This window comes from Ammospiza caudacuta, chromosome 19 (genome assembly GCF_027887145.1).
Source record: "Ammospiza caudacuta isolate bAmmCau1 chromosome 19, bAmmCau1.pri, whole genome shotgun sequence".
In the NCBI taxonomy this organism is placed as follows: domain Eukaryota; kingdom Metazoa; phylum Chordata; class Aves; order Passeriformes; family Passerellidae; genus Ammospiza; species Ammospiza caudacuta.
In genome coordinates, this window is record NC_080611.1 from 12,265,486 (window position 1) to 12,282,272 (window position 16,787).

Sequence of the window (16,787 nt, forward strand, 5' to 3'; positions counted from 1 at the left end):
GCCACAGGCTCCAGACACGGAGGTGGGAGCTCATCCCACCCAGCCTCAGGCACCTGGCACGGAGCTGCTCAGCCAGGCCGCCTCAGAAAGCAGGGAACAAACAGAACTGCATCCTAGAGCAGCTCCTCTCCCTCTCCTGGGACCAGGATAAACAAGGCAGGCGCAGGGATCCTCCTTCCTGCTCTCCAGGACACAACAGGGGGAACAGATCCAGAGAATCTGCAGCAGAGCCGTTCAGCACCTGCTGAATTCAGGAACAGGAACCCAAGCCCAAAGCAATTCTGCCCCATTTGTCACCCAGGAGCCGTCCCTGGGCAGCCCCATCCCTGCCCCAGCCCCACAGCTCCTCCCCAGCCAGCCCCAGGTGGAAATGGTGAGAGAAACCCCCCTGGATAACTGGAGGATTCACAACCAGTCAGCAACAACCATTCTCTGATTCCAACAAGGTACACCCAGAAAAGCCAATTCCCAGCAAACAGAGAGTTAAAAAAGACAAGCCATCTATGAGTTTATTTCGAAGGACACTCAAGCTCCAGTCTCTGAGTTTCTGTTAAGAGGTTTCGAGCATTACAAAGCGATTTTCCCTTCCCAGGGTTATAAACCAATTAGATAAAGACCAAGTTAATCCCTTATTGTGTCCAAAGAGCCACAAGCAGACACCAAACACAGAGATTAGTCCCTTCCTTTAGGAAGGGCTGAACTGCCACGTTTGGGCAGCTGGGAGAGCACCCCACAGCCCAAAGGCACAGCACAGAGCCCCAGCAGGGCTCACAGGGCTGCCAGGGCACTGCAGCACCATCCCCTCGCCAGGTGACTCATCCAGAGTCACCTGAGCTCACCTGGGCTCGGGAGGAGTTCAGGGCCTCACGCAGAGGGAAGCCGGGGCAGTGATGCAGAGCTGGTTTTTATGCTGTTGTTTTTTATTTTTTCACCTGATTTTCCCTCACTCACGGGCAGAGGCAGCTGGGGGGACTCAGGCCAGCCGAGGACAGCAGAGTCCCCAGCCCTGAATCCCTCACAGGCTGAGCACACGGACCCTCCATGGATCCAAACACCCAGATCCCAACAGGGGCACCCAGAGACAGACCCTGAGCAGCCACAGCCCCATGCTCCTGTCTGAGCTGGGGTGGATTCCTCCAGCTTCCACCCAAACCACAGCTCTGGCTGCAGAGCCTCCCCTGACCAACCCACCCCAAAGCTCCCATTGTCAAATACCAACCAGAAACACAGAAAAATGTCACCAATGGATCAGGGATTAAAACCACAGACATTAAACATGAGATGAAAGCCAGACACTCACCAGGGCGGGAGGAGCCACAGTCCCACACTTTGAAGGTTCCTCTGCTCTGCCAGGGCCAGCCTGGAGGAGCTGCTCCCCTCAGAGCCAAATGAGGAGCCCCATTCAGCACACCTGGGGTTAAACTGCACCCACAATGAGGAGCCCCATTCAGCACACCTGGGGTTAAACTGCACCCACAATGAGGAGCCCCATTCAGCACACCTGGGGTTAAACTGCACCCACAATGAGGAGCCCCATTCAGCACACCTGGGGTTAAACTGCACCCACAATGAGGAGCCCCATTCAGCACACCTGGGCTGAACCAATGGTGTCACCCAGAATTTGGGATGGGCCAGGGATGACCCTCTCAGCACAGGCGAAATCAGAAACCCAGGTGATTCCCTGGTGTTCTGCCATGAGCTCTGGGGAGGAGCTGTCCCCTGCCCACCCTGTCACTGGGGCCTGAATCTGTGACCATGGCCAGAGAAGTCACTGTCTGCGTGGGGCTGGAATGAGGAATGAACTGATCCCTGCTGCCGGTGGCTCTGTCCCACCCTGCTCCCTCAGGCCATGGCAGAGGAGGTCCTGTGTCCTTGCAAGGAGGGGACATGGCTGTCCCTGTGTCCCCTGTCCCCAGCAGTGCCAGGACAGCCCCAGCCCTGCCCTGATGGCCCCAGGATTTGTCACTTCCCCCCTTTCCCCACCTGGTTCAGACCCAACAGAGCAGAGGCACAACGGGCTGGGCTTCGTCCTCCCCACCCAGAGCAGCTCCAAGACAGAAAAGAACAAAAGTTGTACAACAAAGTTATGGAAAATGGAGGTGAAACAGCCCACAGGGCCCCTCCCCACCCACAGGAAAGCTGCCGTGTTCTTCTTCAGGCTGGAATCTTCACAGCCACACCAGGATCTCCCAGAGCACCTTCTGCTCCTGCTGCTCCTCAGAACACTCAGGAACCACCTGCCAGCCCCAGCCAGGACCCCACACCTTGGGAGCAGCTTTGGTCCTGCAGGATGGACCAGGGTTGAGGATGATTTGGGCACAGATGCTCTGGGCTCTGCTCCTCAGGCTGAGCTAGGGCTGGGCCAGGTCTCCAGGCTGGGATTTGGGCACCTGGAGCTCTCTGTGTGCCAGGAATGACTCCCCACGCCCCTGGGAGGGAGAGGGTTCCTTCATCCTTTCCCCTGAGATGATCCTTCCTCCAGGAGAGCTGCAAGTGGGGCTGCTGCTCCCCAGGGATGTGCAGGGGGAATGGAGAGCCCAGGCTGCAGGGACAGGGGAACTGCTCCAAAAGCAGAGGGAAGGGAGGGCTCTCAGAGAGCCACAGAGGTGTGCTGGCACACACGGGCTGCCTCTGCAGTGCCTCAGCACCTCTGTAAATCAGCCCTGCAGCCGCACAAGGACTCCAGTGAGGTGCTGCAAACTCTCACGTGAGCTTTGCTTACACAAAGACTTTAACAGTATTGGAAAAGGAACCCTGAGAAATTCACTGCAAGGACTCTCCCCGAGCAGTGGCTGGTGCTGTGCTGCGGGACACAGCCTGGCACAGCTGTCCCCAGGGTGGCATTGGGCTCCTGACCCAGCAGGACCCAGCCTTGTGCAGGACAGGACCCCGTGAAGAGAAGCTCTGCACTTTCTTCTGGCACCAGGCTAATCCTCTGATTCAGCCTCCTTTTTGCTGCAGGGACACAAATGAGAAAATAGGAAGCAGTTTTACAAAAAGTAGAAGCCAACAGGCACAAACAACTGGCACTTGGTGAGTTGAGCTCCTGCAACCCAGGGGCAGATTTAGCCCTGAACTGACACCCAGTGCCCCACCTTATGTAAGAGAGGAGGACTCTGACCCTCCCCAAGGCCTGGGGCCAAAAGCAGCTCCCTGCAGGTATTTCTGTCCCCCTCAGGTCACACCTGTGGGCGTTAGGGCTTTGCTGAAAAAAGAGCAAATCCCTGCTGCCCTTGCCAGCTCAGGACAGCGTGTGAGGCAGCGTGGCCACAGGGAGCAGGAATCACCTCCTGCAGGCTGCACATGTCCTCACCTCCCCATGAGCTCACCCCGTTACCCTGCCTGGACCCTTAATGCCATTAGTGCAGCTCATGGCACAGCAGGTGCCCTCTGCCCACACACCCACCTCTGAGGGCTGGCAGGCACGGCCTGCAGCCCCTCCACGGGAGCACAGGGCTGCCTCCGCAGGTACTCCCTGGACCTGATGTCAGCCTGGAACAGAACAGGAGAAGGAGTGGGCATGGGCTGAGCAGCCTGGCTGTAACCCCAGTGTGCCCATCCACCCTGCTGTCAGCACATCCCACCAGGAACACACCAAGGAGAGCACCAGGCACACCCAGAGCTGTCAGGAAGTGCTGCTGGGCACTCACTGGGTGTTCCTGCCCCCAGCCTGAGGTGCTTGCTCAGCCCTCCAGTGCTGCACGATACCAGCAGCAGACCCTTGATGCCACCACAAACACATCCCGGGCTCCTGCACAACCTTGAGGAGTGGCAGTTGATTTTTACAGTCCTTCAAAGTTTTTCCTCTTTTAGAAACTCCTGTGCCGTTTCCGAGCAGCTGCTGTGCCCACCTCAAAGGAGAGTGTCTCTCCCCACCTACAAAGCAGGATGTGACCTTCCCAGCTGGAAAAGCTTCACAGTGTCTGGTGACGAGCTCAGAAATTGGGTTAACACATCCCTGGGGACTGTCCTTGAAGCTCTGCTGCTCTCCACCCCGTGCTGCTGCCCAGGAGCCTCTCCTGCAGCCCCCAGGCCTTGGTGGAGGCTGTGCCTGCTGCTGGAACCTGCTCCACAACTGCAGAGCCTCCTGCCAGCTGAGGAGGAGAGAGTTACATAAGGGGTGGTTTGTTTGGGAGATTTTTTTCCCTCCTCTCTATAATTGGACAGTTTCATAACCAAACTGACAAATAACTTTGATCACTCTTCAGGATAAGCGATTACGTGATGGATTTTATAACCAGGCAAGGAGGCTGCTCAATGGTCCCCACGGGCACAGCAAGGAGCAGCCACAGCCACCAACTATTCTTCTAGGGAAGAAAATCCCCAAGCACATTGTGCTGAGAACATCAGCTAGTGCTTGATGAGGTGGCAGTTCCCAGGCACGGCTCACTCCCAGCACAGCACTGGAGTCAGCTTAAGGTGCTGATTAACCACGGGCTAATCAATAAGATGGATCACTGCCCAGCAATAATCCTCACAGATCTGGGCTATTTTCAGAGGGGATCAGTGCTGCCTGTGGAAATGCTGCTTTGCCTGTTCCCTGAGGGGCCAGGGAGGTCCCTGGGCACAGCAGGCTTGGAAGGGGTGCCCCCAGAGACAGCAGTGACTGCTGTCCAGTGCCAGAGGAGAGCTGGTGCCCTGTCTCATTCTCCTGAGGGTGCCCCCAGAGACAGCAGTGACTGCTGTCCAGTCCCAGAGAGGCTGCTGCCTTGTCTCACTCTTCTGAGGGCGAGTGCTCAGCATTTCACAGAGGGTGAGCAGCAGTCCTGCCCTTCCTGCTGGGCTGGAGCACCCTCAGGCTGTGTCAGCAGCCCCTCCTGAGCCAGCCCAACCCACTGGGCACCCAGGGGCAGCTGAAGGAAGCAGCAAGTGAGCAAGAGGCTGGGCAGAACCTGACCCAGAGAGAGCAGAGCAGGCTCCTGGTGCAAGCCCTGGCAGCTGGAGGGTGGGCACAGGGACCTGGGAATGAGCAGGGTGCACCAGGGAGGGCTCTGACCTGTGCCAGGAGCAAGGGCAGCTCTCTCAGCAGGGCCTGGGGCTGCTCCAGGGCCCCTCAGGCTGTGCTGGGCTGCACTGGGGGCTCCCTGCAGGGCCTCACCAGGAGCACAGCTCTGCTGCCTGGGCCTGGCACGTGGAACAAGGACTGAGTGGGATGTAAATACTGATTGCAGGTGACAAGGGCAGCTCATCCCCCTGCTTCCTGCGAGATCTCACTCCTCTCATCTGCACCACAGCCACGCTGTGGGCTGAATGCAAATGGAACCCTGCTGCTCCCTGCCTGGGCAATGTGCATTCCTGGGAAGCACCACATCCCCTGGAGCAGGAGCCCGAGCTGCCACAGCAGCTGCACTGCACATGCTGCCCTCACACAAACCCCAGGAGCTGTGCAAAGCTGAGCTCTCACAAACCACTTCATTTCCAGGCCTGCCAGAACTTCCAGAGCAGGACCTGGTGATCCACAGGTCTTTCCTGACACTGTAAGCACTTCTCCTATCAGGTCTGCAGTTTCTGGACATGTACCATGGCAAAAAGGCCATGGCAGGATTCTCCACAGCCTCCTACATCCTAACCCCAGCTGCAGGTGCTCAGGAGCTGAGGCTGTCAGCCCTGCCTTGCCAAGAGCTGTGGCAGTCACCACACAGAGGAAGCAGAGCAGGGACAAGTCCCATGGAAAGGTTTAAGTGTCCTCATCTCCTGCCATCTCTCTAGAGTAAACACACTCCTCTGTTGGATTTCTCATCCCTCTGTAAGAAAAGTGATCATAATTCATTCCATCACTCCAAGAAAAAGGTCACAGGGAACTGGAAGAGTCTCCGAACATGAGCAAATCCTGGAGATGGCTGGAAGCGAAATGAGGGTGATGAAAAGCTCCAAGGCACCTTTCTGTTTCCAAAGGGAATGCTTCTCCTTCCCTTTGAACACAGACTGCAGAGCTGGCTCGAGCTCTGCAGAGGCATCTGTCCTGGCTGGAGCAGGTTACATAAGGAGCTCCAGCAGCCTCCCCCAGTCTGGCAGGTACTGGGGCTGGGACTGGGAACTGCAGCTCTGCTTGGACACCCCAGGCTTGCTGTGCTCCAAGGAGTTCAGATTTTGGGGTAGTTTGCGAGCAGATCTCAGTTCCAGGCAACGCTGCAGCTCTGGAGCAGCAGGGTCACCCAGCACTGCCCCGGGGGCTGCTCAGGTGGGCACACCCCTGATCCCCCAGCCTGGCACAGCAGCGATGCCAAGGGGCTGTCCCAGGGCAGCGTTAGGGACAGGGACACCCCGGGGTCACTCCTGGCTCTGGAGCCACCAACAGCAGAGTGACCTCGGGCAGAAGGGAAGGCCAGGCCAGAAGTCCCAGAGGCTTTGAGCTCCTCCAGAGCCTTTCCCCGAGTTGTGCTGCGATTTCAAACCCGCCAAGGCGGAGCCGCGGTGGCAGCTGCAGCCGGTGACAGCGATGCAGTGCTGTCACCTGCTGGCTGCCGGCTCCGTGCGGCAGCGGGAGAGGCCCAGAGGGGCAGCACTGCGGCCGTGCTGGGCTCCAAGGGCCCGGGAAAGCCGCACTGCTAGCTCCTGGGGACTGACAGCAGGCTGGCACTGCAGGCAGGGCTGGCAATGCTGCTGGGCACTGCTCAGGGGAACGGGCCTGGGAGGATCAGTGGGCAGCACCAGGGGCTGGGGAACTGCCCAGCACAGGAGGGGCAGGCTGAGGCTCTGAGCAGCCCAGGACTCGGCAAACACTGCCCCAGGGGTGCTGTACCTGCCCCAGGGGTGCCCCCCCTGCCCCAGGGGTGCTGTACCCGCCCCAGGGGTGCCCCCCCTGCCCCAGGGGCGCTGTACCTGCCCCAGGGGGGCTGTACCTGCCCCAGGGCTGCCCACCCTGCTCCAGGGGTGCTGTACCTGCCCCAGGGGTGCCCACCCTGCCCCAGGGGTGCTGTACCTGCCCCAGGGGTGCTGTACCTGCCCCAGGGGTGCTGTACCCGCCCCAGGGGTGCTGTACCTGCCCCGGGGTGCCCCCCTGCCCCAGGGGTGCTGTACCCGCCCCAGGGGTGCCCCCCCTGCCCCAGGGGCGCCGTACCTGCCCCAGGGGTGCCCCCCCTGCCCCAGGGGCGCCGTACCTGCCCCAGGGGTGCCCCCCTGCCCCAGGGGTGCCGTACCTGCCGGATGGGCTCCGGGATGCGGAAGCGGCAGCAGGCCCTGACCAGGGACACGGCCGTGCCCAGGCTCACCCGGTGCCCCACGGACACATACAGGGGCCTGGAGCTGTTGCTGTGGCTCCGCAGCACCTGGGCAGCCAGAAAGGAGAGATGAGGCACTGGAGAGGCTCGTTTGAACACACACACACAGGGGCAGTGAGTTAGGAGCCAGCCAGAGCCCTGGGGTGGGGTGGTGGCTCTGAGTTGGCAGCTCCCAGCCTTCCCAAACACCTTCCCCATCCCAGTGTCTCCTGTCTGTCCCCGTGTCCCTTCCCCAGACACCCGAGGCTGCTCTGGGATGCAGGAGCTGTGCCAGCCCAGGCTGACAGCACCCACAGGAAGAGTCTCCCAGCTGCCTGTTCCTGCTCTGCTCTGAATCAGCCGCTCCCAGCCCGGTCCCCGGGAGCTGCCAGGGAACTGGCACCTCTCCCAGGCTGCAGCTCACCATCCAGGCTGCTGGAGCACCTCAGTGCCACAGCCACGGACGGCAATGCTCCCAGCACCTGAGCTGCAGCTCCCTGCAGCCACCTGAGCTCTCAGGAAGGGGCCAGCAGTGCCACTGGTCACCTGTTCACAGCTGCAGGGCATCACTGAGACAGCCCCACCGTGGAGAGGGACAAGGGGCCAATTGAGAGTTTACCATGCCCAGGACCTTCCCCGAGGTGCCTGTCAGTGGGAATGCTTCTCCTGACCTCTGCAGGGAACGAACCTGGGGATAAACACACACGCATCAGCTCATTAGCACATCATTGTAGGTGGCTGCCCAAATTCCCCTGGGATGTGAAAAAACAAACCCCAGCCTGGCCTAACCTGCTCCTTGTGCAGCTCATCCCTGACCAAGCCATCCACGTGCAGGAGGTTCTTGGCCACGCCGATGCACGGCAGGTCTGTCAGGACTCCGAGGTGACAGGCTATGCCAAACTCTGCCAACAAGGAGCCGCTGTAGCTGCGGGACACCACGGAACAGGAACGCCAAGGAGCAGCACAGGGCTCTGCAGGAACAGCCTACCTCTGGGATGGAGCAGGCCATTCCCATCCACCAGAAGCACCTGAAAAAGCCAAAGCAGAAATGTTATTGCCTGGGCACTGAGAGCACTCCAAGGAGCAAGGAGGAATCTCTCTTGGTTCCTCAATTCTCCCTGTAAGGCTCCTCCTGACTGCCTGTCCCTGAAGCAGCGGCAGCGTGGGACTGGCAATGCCCTGCACACACCATGGGTTCCCAAAGGAGGCCTGGCTGCTCCCAGCTCCCCAAGGAAAGGGAATGGATGCTCCAGCACAGCTCTGTCCGTGCCCCTCCTGTCCCAGCAGCTCAGGCTCCGGAGGGAGACCACCTTCCCTGGGACTCTGCAGCCCAGCTCGGGACAAGGGAAGCACAGCACACCTGAGGCTGGAGCTGGGGCTCCTCCCGCTGAAGTCTCTGCACGGCTTCCACCAGGACAGGCACCTCTCGGAAGGCGAGGAACCCGGCCACGTACGGGGCGGTGACGGGCACCATGCGGCAGTCCTGGTACAGCACCTGGGGCAGGCACGGACACCTTCCACTGCGCCAGGCTGCTCCAGCCGTGTCCAGCCTGGCCTGGGACACTGCCAGGGATCCAGGGGCTGCTCTGTGCCCCTGTGCCAGGGCCTGCCCAGCCTCTCAGTGAGCATTCCTCGCCAGACCCCGTGCCGGGCGGTACCTGCAGGTCCGGGTAGCTGAGCACGACCAGGGAGGCGCAGGCACGGCTCTCGTCCCCCTTGCTGTAGGACAGATCCACGCCTCCCACTCTGAGCAGCCCCGCGAACTGCGGCTCCTTCTGCCAGGGCTCCGTGTCCTCCTCCAGCACGCTGGCCCTCAGCCGGGCCTGCTCCCTGCGGGCCGGCCGCGATCACAGCGGGCCGCTCCCCGAGCCCCGGCCCGGACCGCGCCCCGTTCCCTCCCCGCGGAGCCGCAAACCCCAACCGGGGCCGGAGCACCGGCGGGTCATGCCGAGGGTGCCCGTGCCTTGTGGGGACGCGGGGCCGGGCAGCCCCGAGCCCCGTTACCGCTCCCAGCCCGAGCCCCGTTACCGCTCTCAAGAGGCGCCGCCGGGCGGTCCCCGGGATCCGTCCCAGCCCGACCGCGGTTACCGCTCCCGGCCCCAGCCCCATTACTGCCCTAGCCCGGCTACCGCTCCCAGCGGCGCCGCCGGGCGGTCCCCGGGGACCGTCCCAGCGGGACCCCCGTTACCGCTCCCAGCCCCAGCCCCGGACGCAGCCCCGTTACCGTTCCCGGCCCCAGCCCCGTTACCGCTCCCGGCCCCTGCCCCGTTACCGCTCCCAGCCCCTGCCCCGTTACCGCTCCCAGCGGCGCCGCTGGGCGGGGGACGCGGCCATGGCGGCGCCGGGCCCGCCCGTCCCGCAGCGCCGCCGCTCCCCGGAAAGCGCGGCCGGGCGCGGCCGTTCCGGGCGGGCGGCACCGATCCCGGCTCCGATCCCGTTCCCGATCCCCGGCCCCGCCGCGGAAAGGAGCCGGGAGCAGGCGCGGGAGCTGAATAAGTTTATTTAAAGGGAGGGGGAGAAGCCGGCCAGGCCGGGCCGAAGGCAGCGAAGGAGCCGCGGCCCTCGGGGCTCCCTGCGCGGGGGCGCCCGGCAGGCGCCGCTTCTGCAGCCAGCGCAGAAAGGCAGGCAGGAAAACACCAACCCTGCCCCGGCACGACGGCACCATGGCTTGTAAAAAAATCCTTCATGTTCCTCCAGTGGCTCTGGAGCTGCTGGGTCTATTTCACCCTCCTCCACGGCCACTCTTCACATCAGGTGTAAAACCAACAACAACCCCAAACCCAAAGAACAACCAACAAGCCCCACACAAATGCCCAGAGTGGCAGAAGCCCTGACAGTGTTGTGGCAGTCCCTGGCAGGGCTCTGTCCTAACTGTCCCTGTGCTCCCTCTTGAAGGCAGCAGCTGCTTTCCAGGTACCAGCAGCATGAGACAGGAGAATCTCATCTGGGAATGTGTCTTCCAGCTCCAGAGCTAACTCAGAGTCTTTGTCATCAAGGTAAGGCAAGAGTGATTCCTTCAGGCTGGAAGACAGAGCAGAATGGCATTAACAGCTAAAAGAAAAATCCCACAAGTTCCACAGTATGAGTGCAGTGCACCCACCCAAAATACTCAATATCCATAAGTGAACAGGTCTGTATGTGTAGTGAGAAGGGTTAAACAGCCAGGTGGAGGCACAGAGCCCAGCGAGGGCAGGCTGCAGGGCAGAGCTGTGCCTATCCCTGGAGGCTGGCCTTGGTCATCATGGAGGTTTCCAGCCTTAATGAGTTTGTGATTCTGTTATTATTTTATCCAAGTGCCTGCAGAAGTGCTGATGTTTGTGCCCTGGCCAGCAGCGTCCCCAAGAGAGCCTGTGTGAGATGGAAGTGACACCTGCCAGAAAAGGCTGTGGATATTCCAAATGCTGCTGCCTGGGCTGTGTCCCCCCAGGCCATGCATGTGCCAAGGGAGTGTTCCCACTGTGTGCATGCTCAGAGGGAGAGAAGCTTCACTTAACAACAACTGTGGTGGCTTTGGGTGTGCAACTCCTACCTCCAGGTGGGTTTGAATTCCTGCACAGCTTGGGCACGTCTCAGCTTCAGGATGATCATTTCATGGAGCTCCTGCAGGAAGGTTTCCAGCCTGCTGTGCACCAGGAATGTGTGCAGGAGCTTGGCAAGCTCTGGGGTGAGCTCTTCTTTGTAGTCTGGACTGACATCTGCAAAAGGATCCTAAAAATGCAGCGAGGGGAGGAAAAACCCAAAGGCACATTTGAGCAGCTGCAGGCAGGGCAGGGCAGGGCAGAGGAGCTCACACAGAGGGGCTGGGGGTGCCATACCCTGCCGAGGCGCAGCAGCTGCTCAGATTTGTGGGCACACAGGAGCTGCCACAGGGCCATGCTGTGCCTGAGCTGGCACCGTCTCAGGGCCTGGAAGAGGAGGACAGCTGTGGATGTGAGGGGTGTCTTTGGAGCCTGTCCCCAGCCTGCCCTGCCCAGAGAGAGCCCAGCACAGAGCTCATCCAGCCCTCTCACCCTTCCCCAGCTGCCCTCAATAATCCAGTTTTTGGTACCATGACAGGCAAAGTGAGAGGGCTCTGTTACACAGGCTGGATTTAGCATAAACCAGATTTTACCCCAGAAGGATTTGAGTTTTGCCCTCAGGACTCACCTGCAGCACGTGAGGGTTTGTCTGATCCCCCATCTGCAGAACCTGCTCAATGTACTCAGTCAGCAGCATGTCAGCGTTCTCACCAGCCATGGCCAGGAAGCCCAGGGTGATCTCAGTGAGGGACAGGGCATCACACACATCGCTGTAGGACTGCAGCTCCCCGCTGATCATGTTCATCACAGAACTGGGCAGAGCACTCTAAAAAACACAAAGTCACAGCTAGTATTGTTTTAAAGCCATTCCTTTTTCTGTTCCGATTGCTCAAGTCAAGGAAGACAAGAGAGCCCCAGATTCAGGAAACTGAAATGCTGAACTATTTCAGCATTTCCCTTCTCTTTGCAAATCCTGACTGGCAGCACAAGGCCAGATTGCAGCACCCAAGGCATGCTGAGAAATCAGCAGGCAGGCTTTGGATGGACAAGGCAAGGCACAGAAAACCCTTGGAAAAGCAGGGATTTCGTGCTTGCCCTGCTTCCTGCAGTGCAGAAACCCACCTGCTCCAGCTTGTTCCTGACATCACTGAACAGCTGCTCGTAGTTGCGGTCGTGTCTGTGCACCAGGGTGGGGATTCCCTGTTAGGACAGAAAGCCAGGGATGTGAACCCTGGAATGGTGCTCCCAGAGCCCTCCTGGCTGCACAGCCCTGCCCCTCCTACCGTCAGCGTGATCAGCGGCTTCCCCTGCAGGAACTTGCTGATCACTTGCTGCTGGATCCTCTCCAGGTCAAAGTCCTGCAAGGTCTCCCCTCCCTTCTCCATGCTGTACTGGCAGTTGGACAGGATCAGAGGGATCAGGTCCCTCTCCACCTCGTAGCTGATCAGGTGCAGGTCGGCCACCTCCGACGGGCTGACCAGGTACCTGCAGGGAGCAGAGGGCCCGTGCTCAGAGGGAGAGGCCTCTGGGGAGCAGGGAAAGCTGCCTGAGAGGGAGCAGGGATGCAGCAGAGCCCGGGGAGCAGCACACCTGTCGTCCTCCTTGGTGTGCCTGTGCACAGAGTGCACCAGGTCGTTGTGCAGCCCGATCAGGTAACTGGCCAGCGCCGTGGAGCACAGCCCCAGCCCCTGGCGCCGTGGCAGCAGCACCTCCAGCCTGCTGTCCAGGCTCAGCTCAGCATCACAGTAGCCTTTGGGCAGCTTGATTTCCCCTGGAATACAGACAGCAGGGTTTGAGGGGGCCCAGAGGCACCCAGGCTGAGCCAGGGCAGGAGGAGGTACCAAGCTGAGAAAAGCTGCACGCTCGGTGTTAGGGACAAGCATGAAAGGGAACAAGTTCAGGTGAGAAAGGAAACAAGTTCAGGTCAGAATACTACAACAGGGAAACAAATCCCTCCCCTTTTACCTACGCTCTTAAAATTCAATGGCCAAGCCCAGTTTTGAGGCTATGCCTCAGCATCAGTGATGGGAGGAACCTGAACTCAGCACGAGGAGCAGGGCTGGGAAAGAAGCTGCTCACCATTGGTGTCCAGGGAGCTTCTCAGCTTGTTCCAGACAGACAGAAACACATTCACTCTCCTCTCCAACAGGTCTCTCATCACATCTGAGAAACAACAAAAAGATAAGGCCATTAAACGCCTTTTCCTGGTGAAACTCTCCAATACAGGGATCTTCGGAGCACACCACTGAACTCCAGGCAACTGCTCAAGAGACTAAACAGACACCCAACACCTTTCTAAAGGCATCAAATGGAGTCATTGGCTCAGTTTGTTACTTTTCCATTATTGTCTGCTCCTGCATGACCTTTATGTAGTTTTCCATAAGTACTTAAAAGCATCAGTAATTGTACTTAAATTCAATTAAAGGAGTTGCCACAAACTTCATGAAAGGAAGGGAAGAACATTCATTCCACTCTTTAGGCAAGCCCTGCTCTAGAGCTGAGCTTAAAATGCCCACAGAACTGCTGCTGCACTGCACAGAGATCCCAACCTCATAAAAAATCTCCTGTACTTAATTCCCTTTAAAGTCATCTGGTAACTTTTCCAACCCTATCCAAGTCTCAGTTCACTTGGGTGAGAGTTAAAAGGAAAAGGTGAGTTTTCCCCTTCACTTTCAACTGGACAATCCAGCACTTTATTTTTCATTAATTACAATTTTGGCAGCATCTCCTCACCTGAGTGGGGCTCCCTGAGGAATTCCCTGATGGAGCAGTGTTTGATCTCTGCTGTGTTCTGGAATTGCCTCACCAAATCTCTCTGCAGAGCCAGAATCTCTGGTAGGAATTTCACCAGCCTCAGCTCGTTTTCCTGGAAGAGGAAAGGGAGCCTGTGGGTAAGGCTGTGCTTGGACAAACCAGTTGGGAATACTTTTATGGAATTACTTCTTAAATGTTTAAAAGACAACAATATCTTCCGTGTTCGTTCTGAAGATCATGGCAAGTACTGAGATAATCCAAACGTGGTTTAGTCCTGGGCAATGCCAGGCTCTGAGCCCTGTGCCAGCCCCACCTTCTGCAGGAACTTGCAGAGGAGAGGGACGGTGTCCTTGGCGTTCTTCTGCTGCACAACGTGGCCCAGGTTCTCCACAGAAACCCTCCTGCGGCAGCTCCACATCCTGGAGTGGTGCACGTGGCTGTCCCCTGGCAGCTGGGACAGGAATGCAGCTGGGTCCCCATACACCAGCTTCACTATGGGGTTGGAGGAGATTCTCTCATCCTCTTGGATCTGGCGGTTCAACTTGAGAAGCTTTTTATCCAAATCCTGCATTAAAAGAATAATAAATTATTGGATAGTGTGAAATACTTTCAGCTGAGCTGAGCCATTTCTGCTTTTCCAGCTATACAGATTCACCCCAGAACAACCCCAGCCTCAGGCTCCCATTTCCCCAGGTAGATAAAGGTGGCTAATCCTTAACGTGCAGCTGTGCCACGGAGGGGCTGGCTTTGGGAATAGCCAGGTGAAAAGTGTAGATATTATAGCACATCAGATTTCCAGTGGATTTTGAACTGCTCAGCTACTAACTCTGTATAGCAGATTTCTCACCTCCAATTCAGGAACAATAATTGTGTCTGCAACAATTTCTTCCCATTTGTTTCTCTTCCCCTTGGTGGACAGAAACTCATCAAACTGCACTGGCCCTGCAACAGGAATATTTCACCTCTTACATCTGCAATATTTCAGTGAAAAGAAAGCACAGATTCACAGGTGCTAGAAGTTAACTGAGTATCTTGGTCCAGCTGGAGAGTGACACCCAAACATCACACAGTGAGCCAGGGTTCCAGGAGCTTCATGTGAATGATGGGGACATTTACACAACTCCTTCATAACCCCAGAAATATTGAACAGGCTGTCCAAGGTCAGACCATGATCAATGACAGGGTGAAGCTTGGAATTCTGGCTGGTGCTGCCCACCCTCCAAATAGGGGCCATTTACAATTAATGCCTCTGTGCCACAGTGACTCCAGAGCCCACCATGAGCCCCACTGTGCCATCCCTCTTCTCCCAGAGAGCTTCTGGGAGTGACTGAGAGGCAGCGCAGAACAGGGACTGCACACAGCACAAGCAGCCCTGCTCAGGAGCTGCAAGCTCTGCCCATCTGTCATGACACTGTTTTGTCAATAATTCATTTTCAGAGTTATTGACTGCACCAAACCTTGCAAACGCCACGTACCCAACTGAAAGAAGCAAACAGCCAAAAATTCTTCCCTCCCTAAGTAAGAAGCTTCAAGCTCTCTATTTTCCTCCTCAGCTCACTGGTGCTGTTGGAAGGGGTTTATCAGCAAGGTGGCTGCATGGCCACAGCCCTTTGAGCGCAGCCCCAAGTGTGACAGGGCAGGGGGCTTTCCTTACACTGGCCTGGCTGCTGCTGGGGGGCCTGCAGGAGGCTGCTGAGCACCAGGTGCACGATGTTGATGGTGTCATCCACACTCTTCCCCAAAATCCTGGTCAGATGTGCCAGGTCCTCCTGAACGTGCTGCTGCAGGAAGCTCACCACATCCTCCACTGCTGGCTTGATCATCCTTCCCAGGGACTGAAGACAACAAAGGCAAGAGCTGAGCACAGCCAAAAACATCCAGGGAAGCACACAGAGCTCTGTCCTGCCAGGCACCCCACGTGTGGGATTCCTGCCACCTGTGCCCATCAAGGCAGGGCTGGGTGGATGTGCCTGCATGGAAATGAGGAATTAACCAAAATCTCTCCTGGGCAAGGAGGGAGGGAATTTGGGTCTTGCATCCTGCCCTGGACACTTGCCAGCGTGATGAAAAGGACCAGCAGCACACAAAGGTTCCCCTACATTCTGTGTGACCCCTTGGAAGCATTTCTGGAGATACCTGAGGGTCTCTGGAGGCTCCCAGCAGCATGGACAGGTGGGTGAGCAAACGGAGCAGCACAAAGACCACGGGGGACACGCCCCTGTCAGACATCCCCAGTGTCCTCCTGTGCTCCACATCTCCAAGGACGTGGCCAGTCTGAGTCCTGTCCTCACGGATCCTGTAGCAAAGCGCATACATGTTTGTTTTTTTAACCCAGACAAAAACCATACAAGACATCTCTGATACCCAGCAATGCCTTTTTGACCCATAATGTCTTGGAATGCCATAAAAGCTGCCAATTCAGAGTGCCACAGGGGAGTGAAGGCTTCCGGTCAGTTTTGTGCACATAAAAGTAAATTTCTTTGGTTTTACTGCCTGATTACCCTTGCTTGCACATCCCCTGCTTACACCTTCCAGAGAGCAGCATGAAGTGCTTGGTACCTCTGGCCTTTGAGGGCACCACAGGCAAGTCCCACCTCATTCATCCCTGCAAAGAGCCCACCTGGACTGATGGAAGCCCTGCACGGGTTTGTGGTTGGTGCCTCCAATGGGGACGTGGCAGTCGGGACAGCGGCTCGTTTCCATGGGCAGCCCACACTGGGAAAAGCAACAGGAGAACACTGAGTTCCAGAGCAACAGCCTCTCCAGCAGACAGAGGGAATGGAACAAAAATACAACCTCTAAGGGGTTAACTCAATCCTTGCTACAAACTGGGCCTCTGCCTGATGTTTCCCAATCTATGGTATGAATGCTAGGGGTATTCTAAATTTTACATTACAATGACAAAATGATCAATAATATCGAGTTTAGAAGTGGAACTCTGTGCATCAGAACATTCAAACGAGTAAACAAAATAAAAGAGTTTATTGTTGAAAGCTTTGTCTGCTTAAATACCCACGAGTCCCAAATTCTTACCTCTCCCACAGTGGAGAAGTGGCCATTGGGACATTCTGTGAGGAGAGAAACAAACAGGACAACATTCTAAGACAGATTTATACAGCCCCTGTTATTCCCTTTCACTGGCACCATCATCCTGGAGCAAGAAACATGCTGAAGATCTAATCAAAAGCCCTGACTACCCCAAAGCCCAAAGGACCGACAGGCCCACATAGGAAGCCAAGGAATTTTTCAGTGCTGCTTCTCCTTGAGAAACAAGGAATGAAAGCCTGACAGATTCTGCTGCTGAGGGCAGGAATGC

At 57.4% G+C, this 16,787-nt stretch overlaps 2 protein-coding genes across 2 annotated transcripts in view; both read right to left on the reverse strand.

The window, feature by feature from the left end:
- Positions 1-483: 483 nt before the first annotated feature.
- ENDOV (endonuclease V) lies at positions 484-9,056 on the reverse strand. The gene is made up of 8 exons (XM_058817369.1): positions 8,858-9,056; positions 8,560-8,694; positions 8,188-8,227; positions 7,989-8,101; positions 7,819-7,887; positions 7,140-7,268; positions 3,407-3,492; positions 484-2,955 (listed from the first exon to the last, which is right to left on the reverse strand). Exons 2-8 carry the CDS (start codon positions 8,671-8,673, stop codon positions 2,928-2,930), a joined length of 579 nt encoding a protein of 192 aa, XP_058673352.1. The 5' UTR covers positions 8,674-8,694; positions 8,858-9,056; the 3' UTR covers positions 484-2,927.
- A 624-nt stretch (positions 9,057-9,680) lies between these two features.
- The window catches only part of RNF213 (ring finger protein 213), a 45,675-nt gene continuing 38,568 nt past the window's right edge, over positions 9,681-16,787 (reverse strand). Inside the window, exons 52-66 of the mRNA XM_058817130.1 lie at positions 16,505-16,539; positions 16,092-16,186; positions 15,608-15,767; positions 15,126-15,306; positions 14,319-14,413; positions 13,785-14,036; positions 13,451-13,583; positions 12,797-12,880; positions 12,308-12,488; positions 12,001-12,202; positions 11,840-11,917; positions 11,346-11,543; positions 11,015-11,104; positions 10,729-10,907; positions 9,681-10,220 (exon numbers count right to left, since the gene is read on the reverse strand). Of these exons, the coding sequence (XP_058673113.1) occupies positions 10,067-10,220; positions 10,729-10,907; positions 11,015-11,104; positions 11,346-11,543; positions 11,840-11,917; positions 12,001-12,202; positions 12,308-12,488; positions 12,797-12,880; positions 13,451-13,583; positions 13,785-14,036; positions 14,319-14,413; positions 15,126-15,306; positions 15,608-15,767; positions 16,092-16,186; positions 16,505-16,539 (2,117 nt within the window). The 3' untranslated portion in view covers positions 9,681-10,066. The remainder of the gene's footprint in view (positions 10,221-10,728; positions 10,908-11,014; positions 11,105-11,345; positions 11,544-11,839; positions 11,918-12,000; positions 12,203-12,307; positions 12,489-12,796; positions 12,881-13,450; positions 13,584-13,784; positions 14,037-14,318; positions 14,414-15,125; positions 15,307-15,607; positions 15,768-16,091; positions 16,187-16,504; positions 16,540-16,787) is intronic.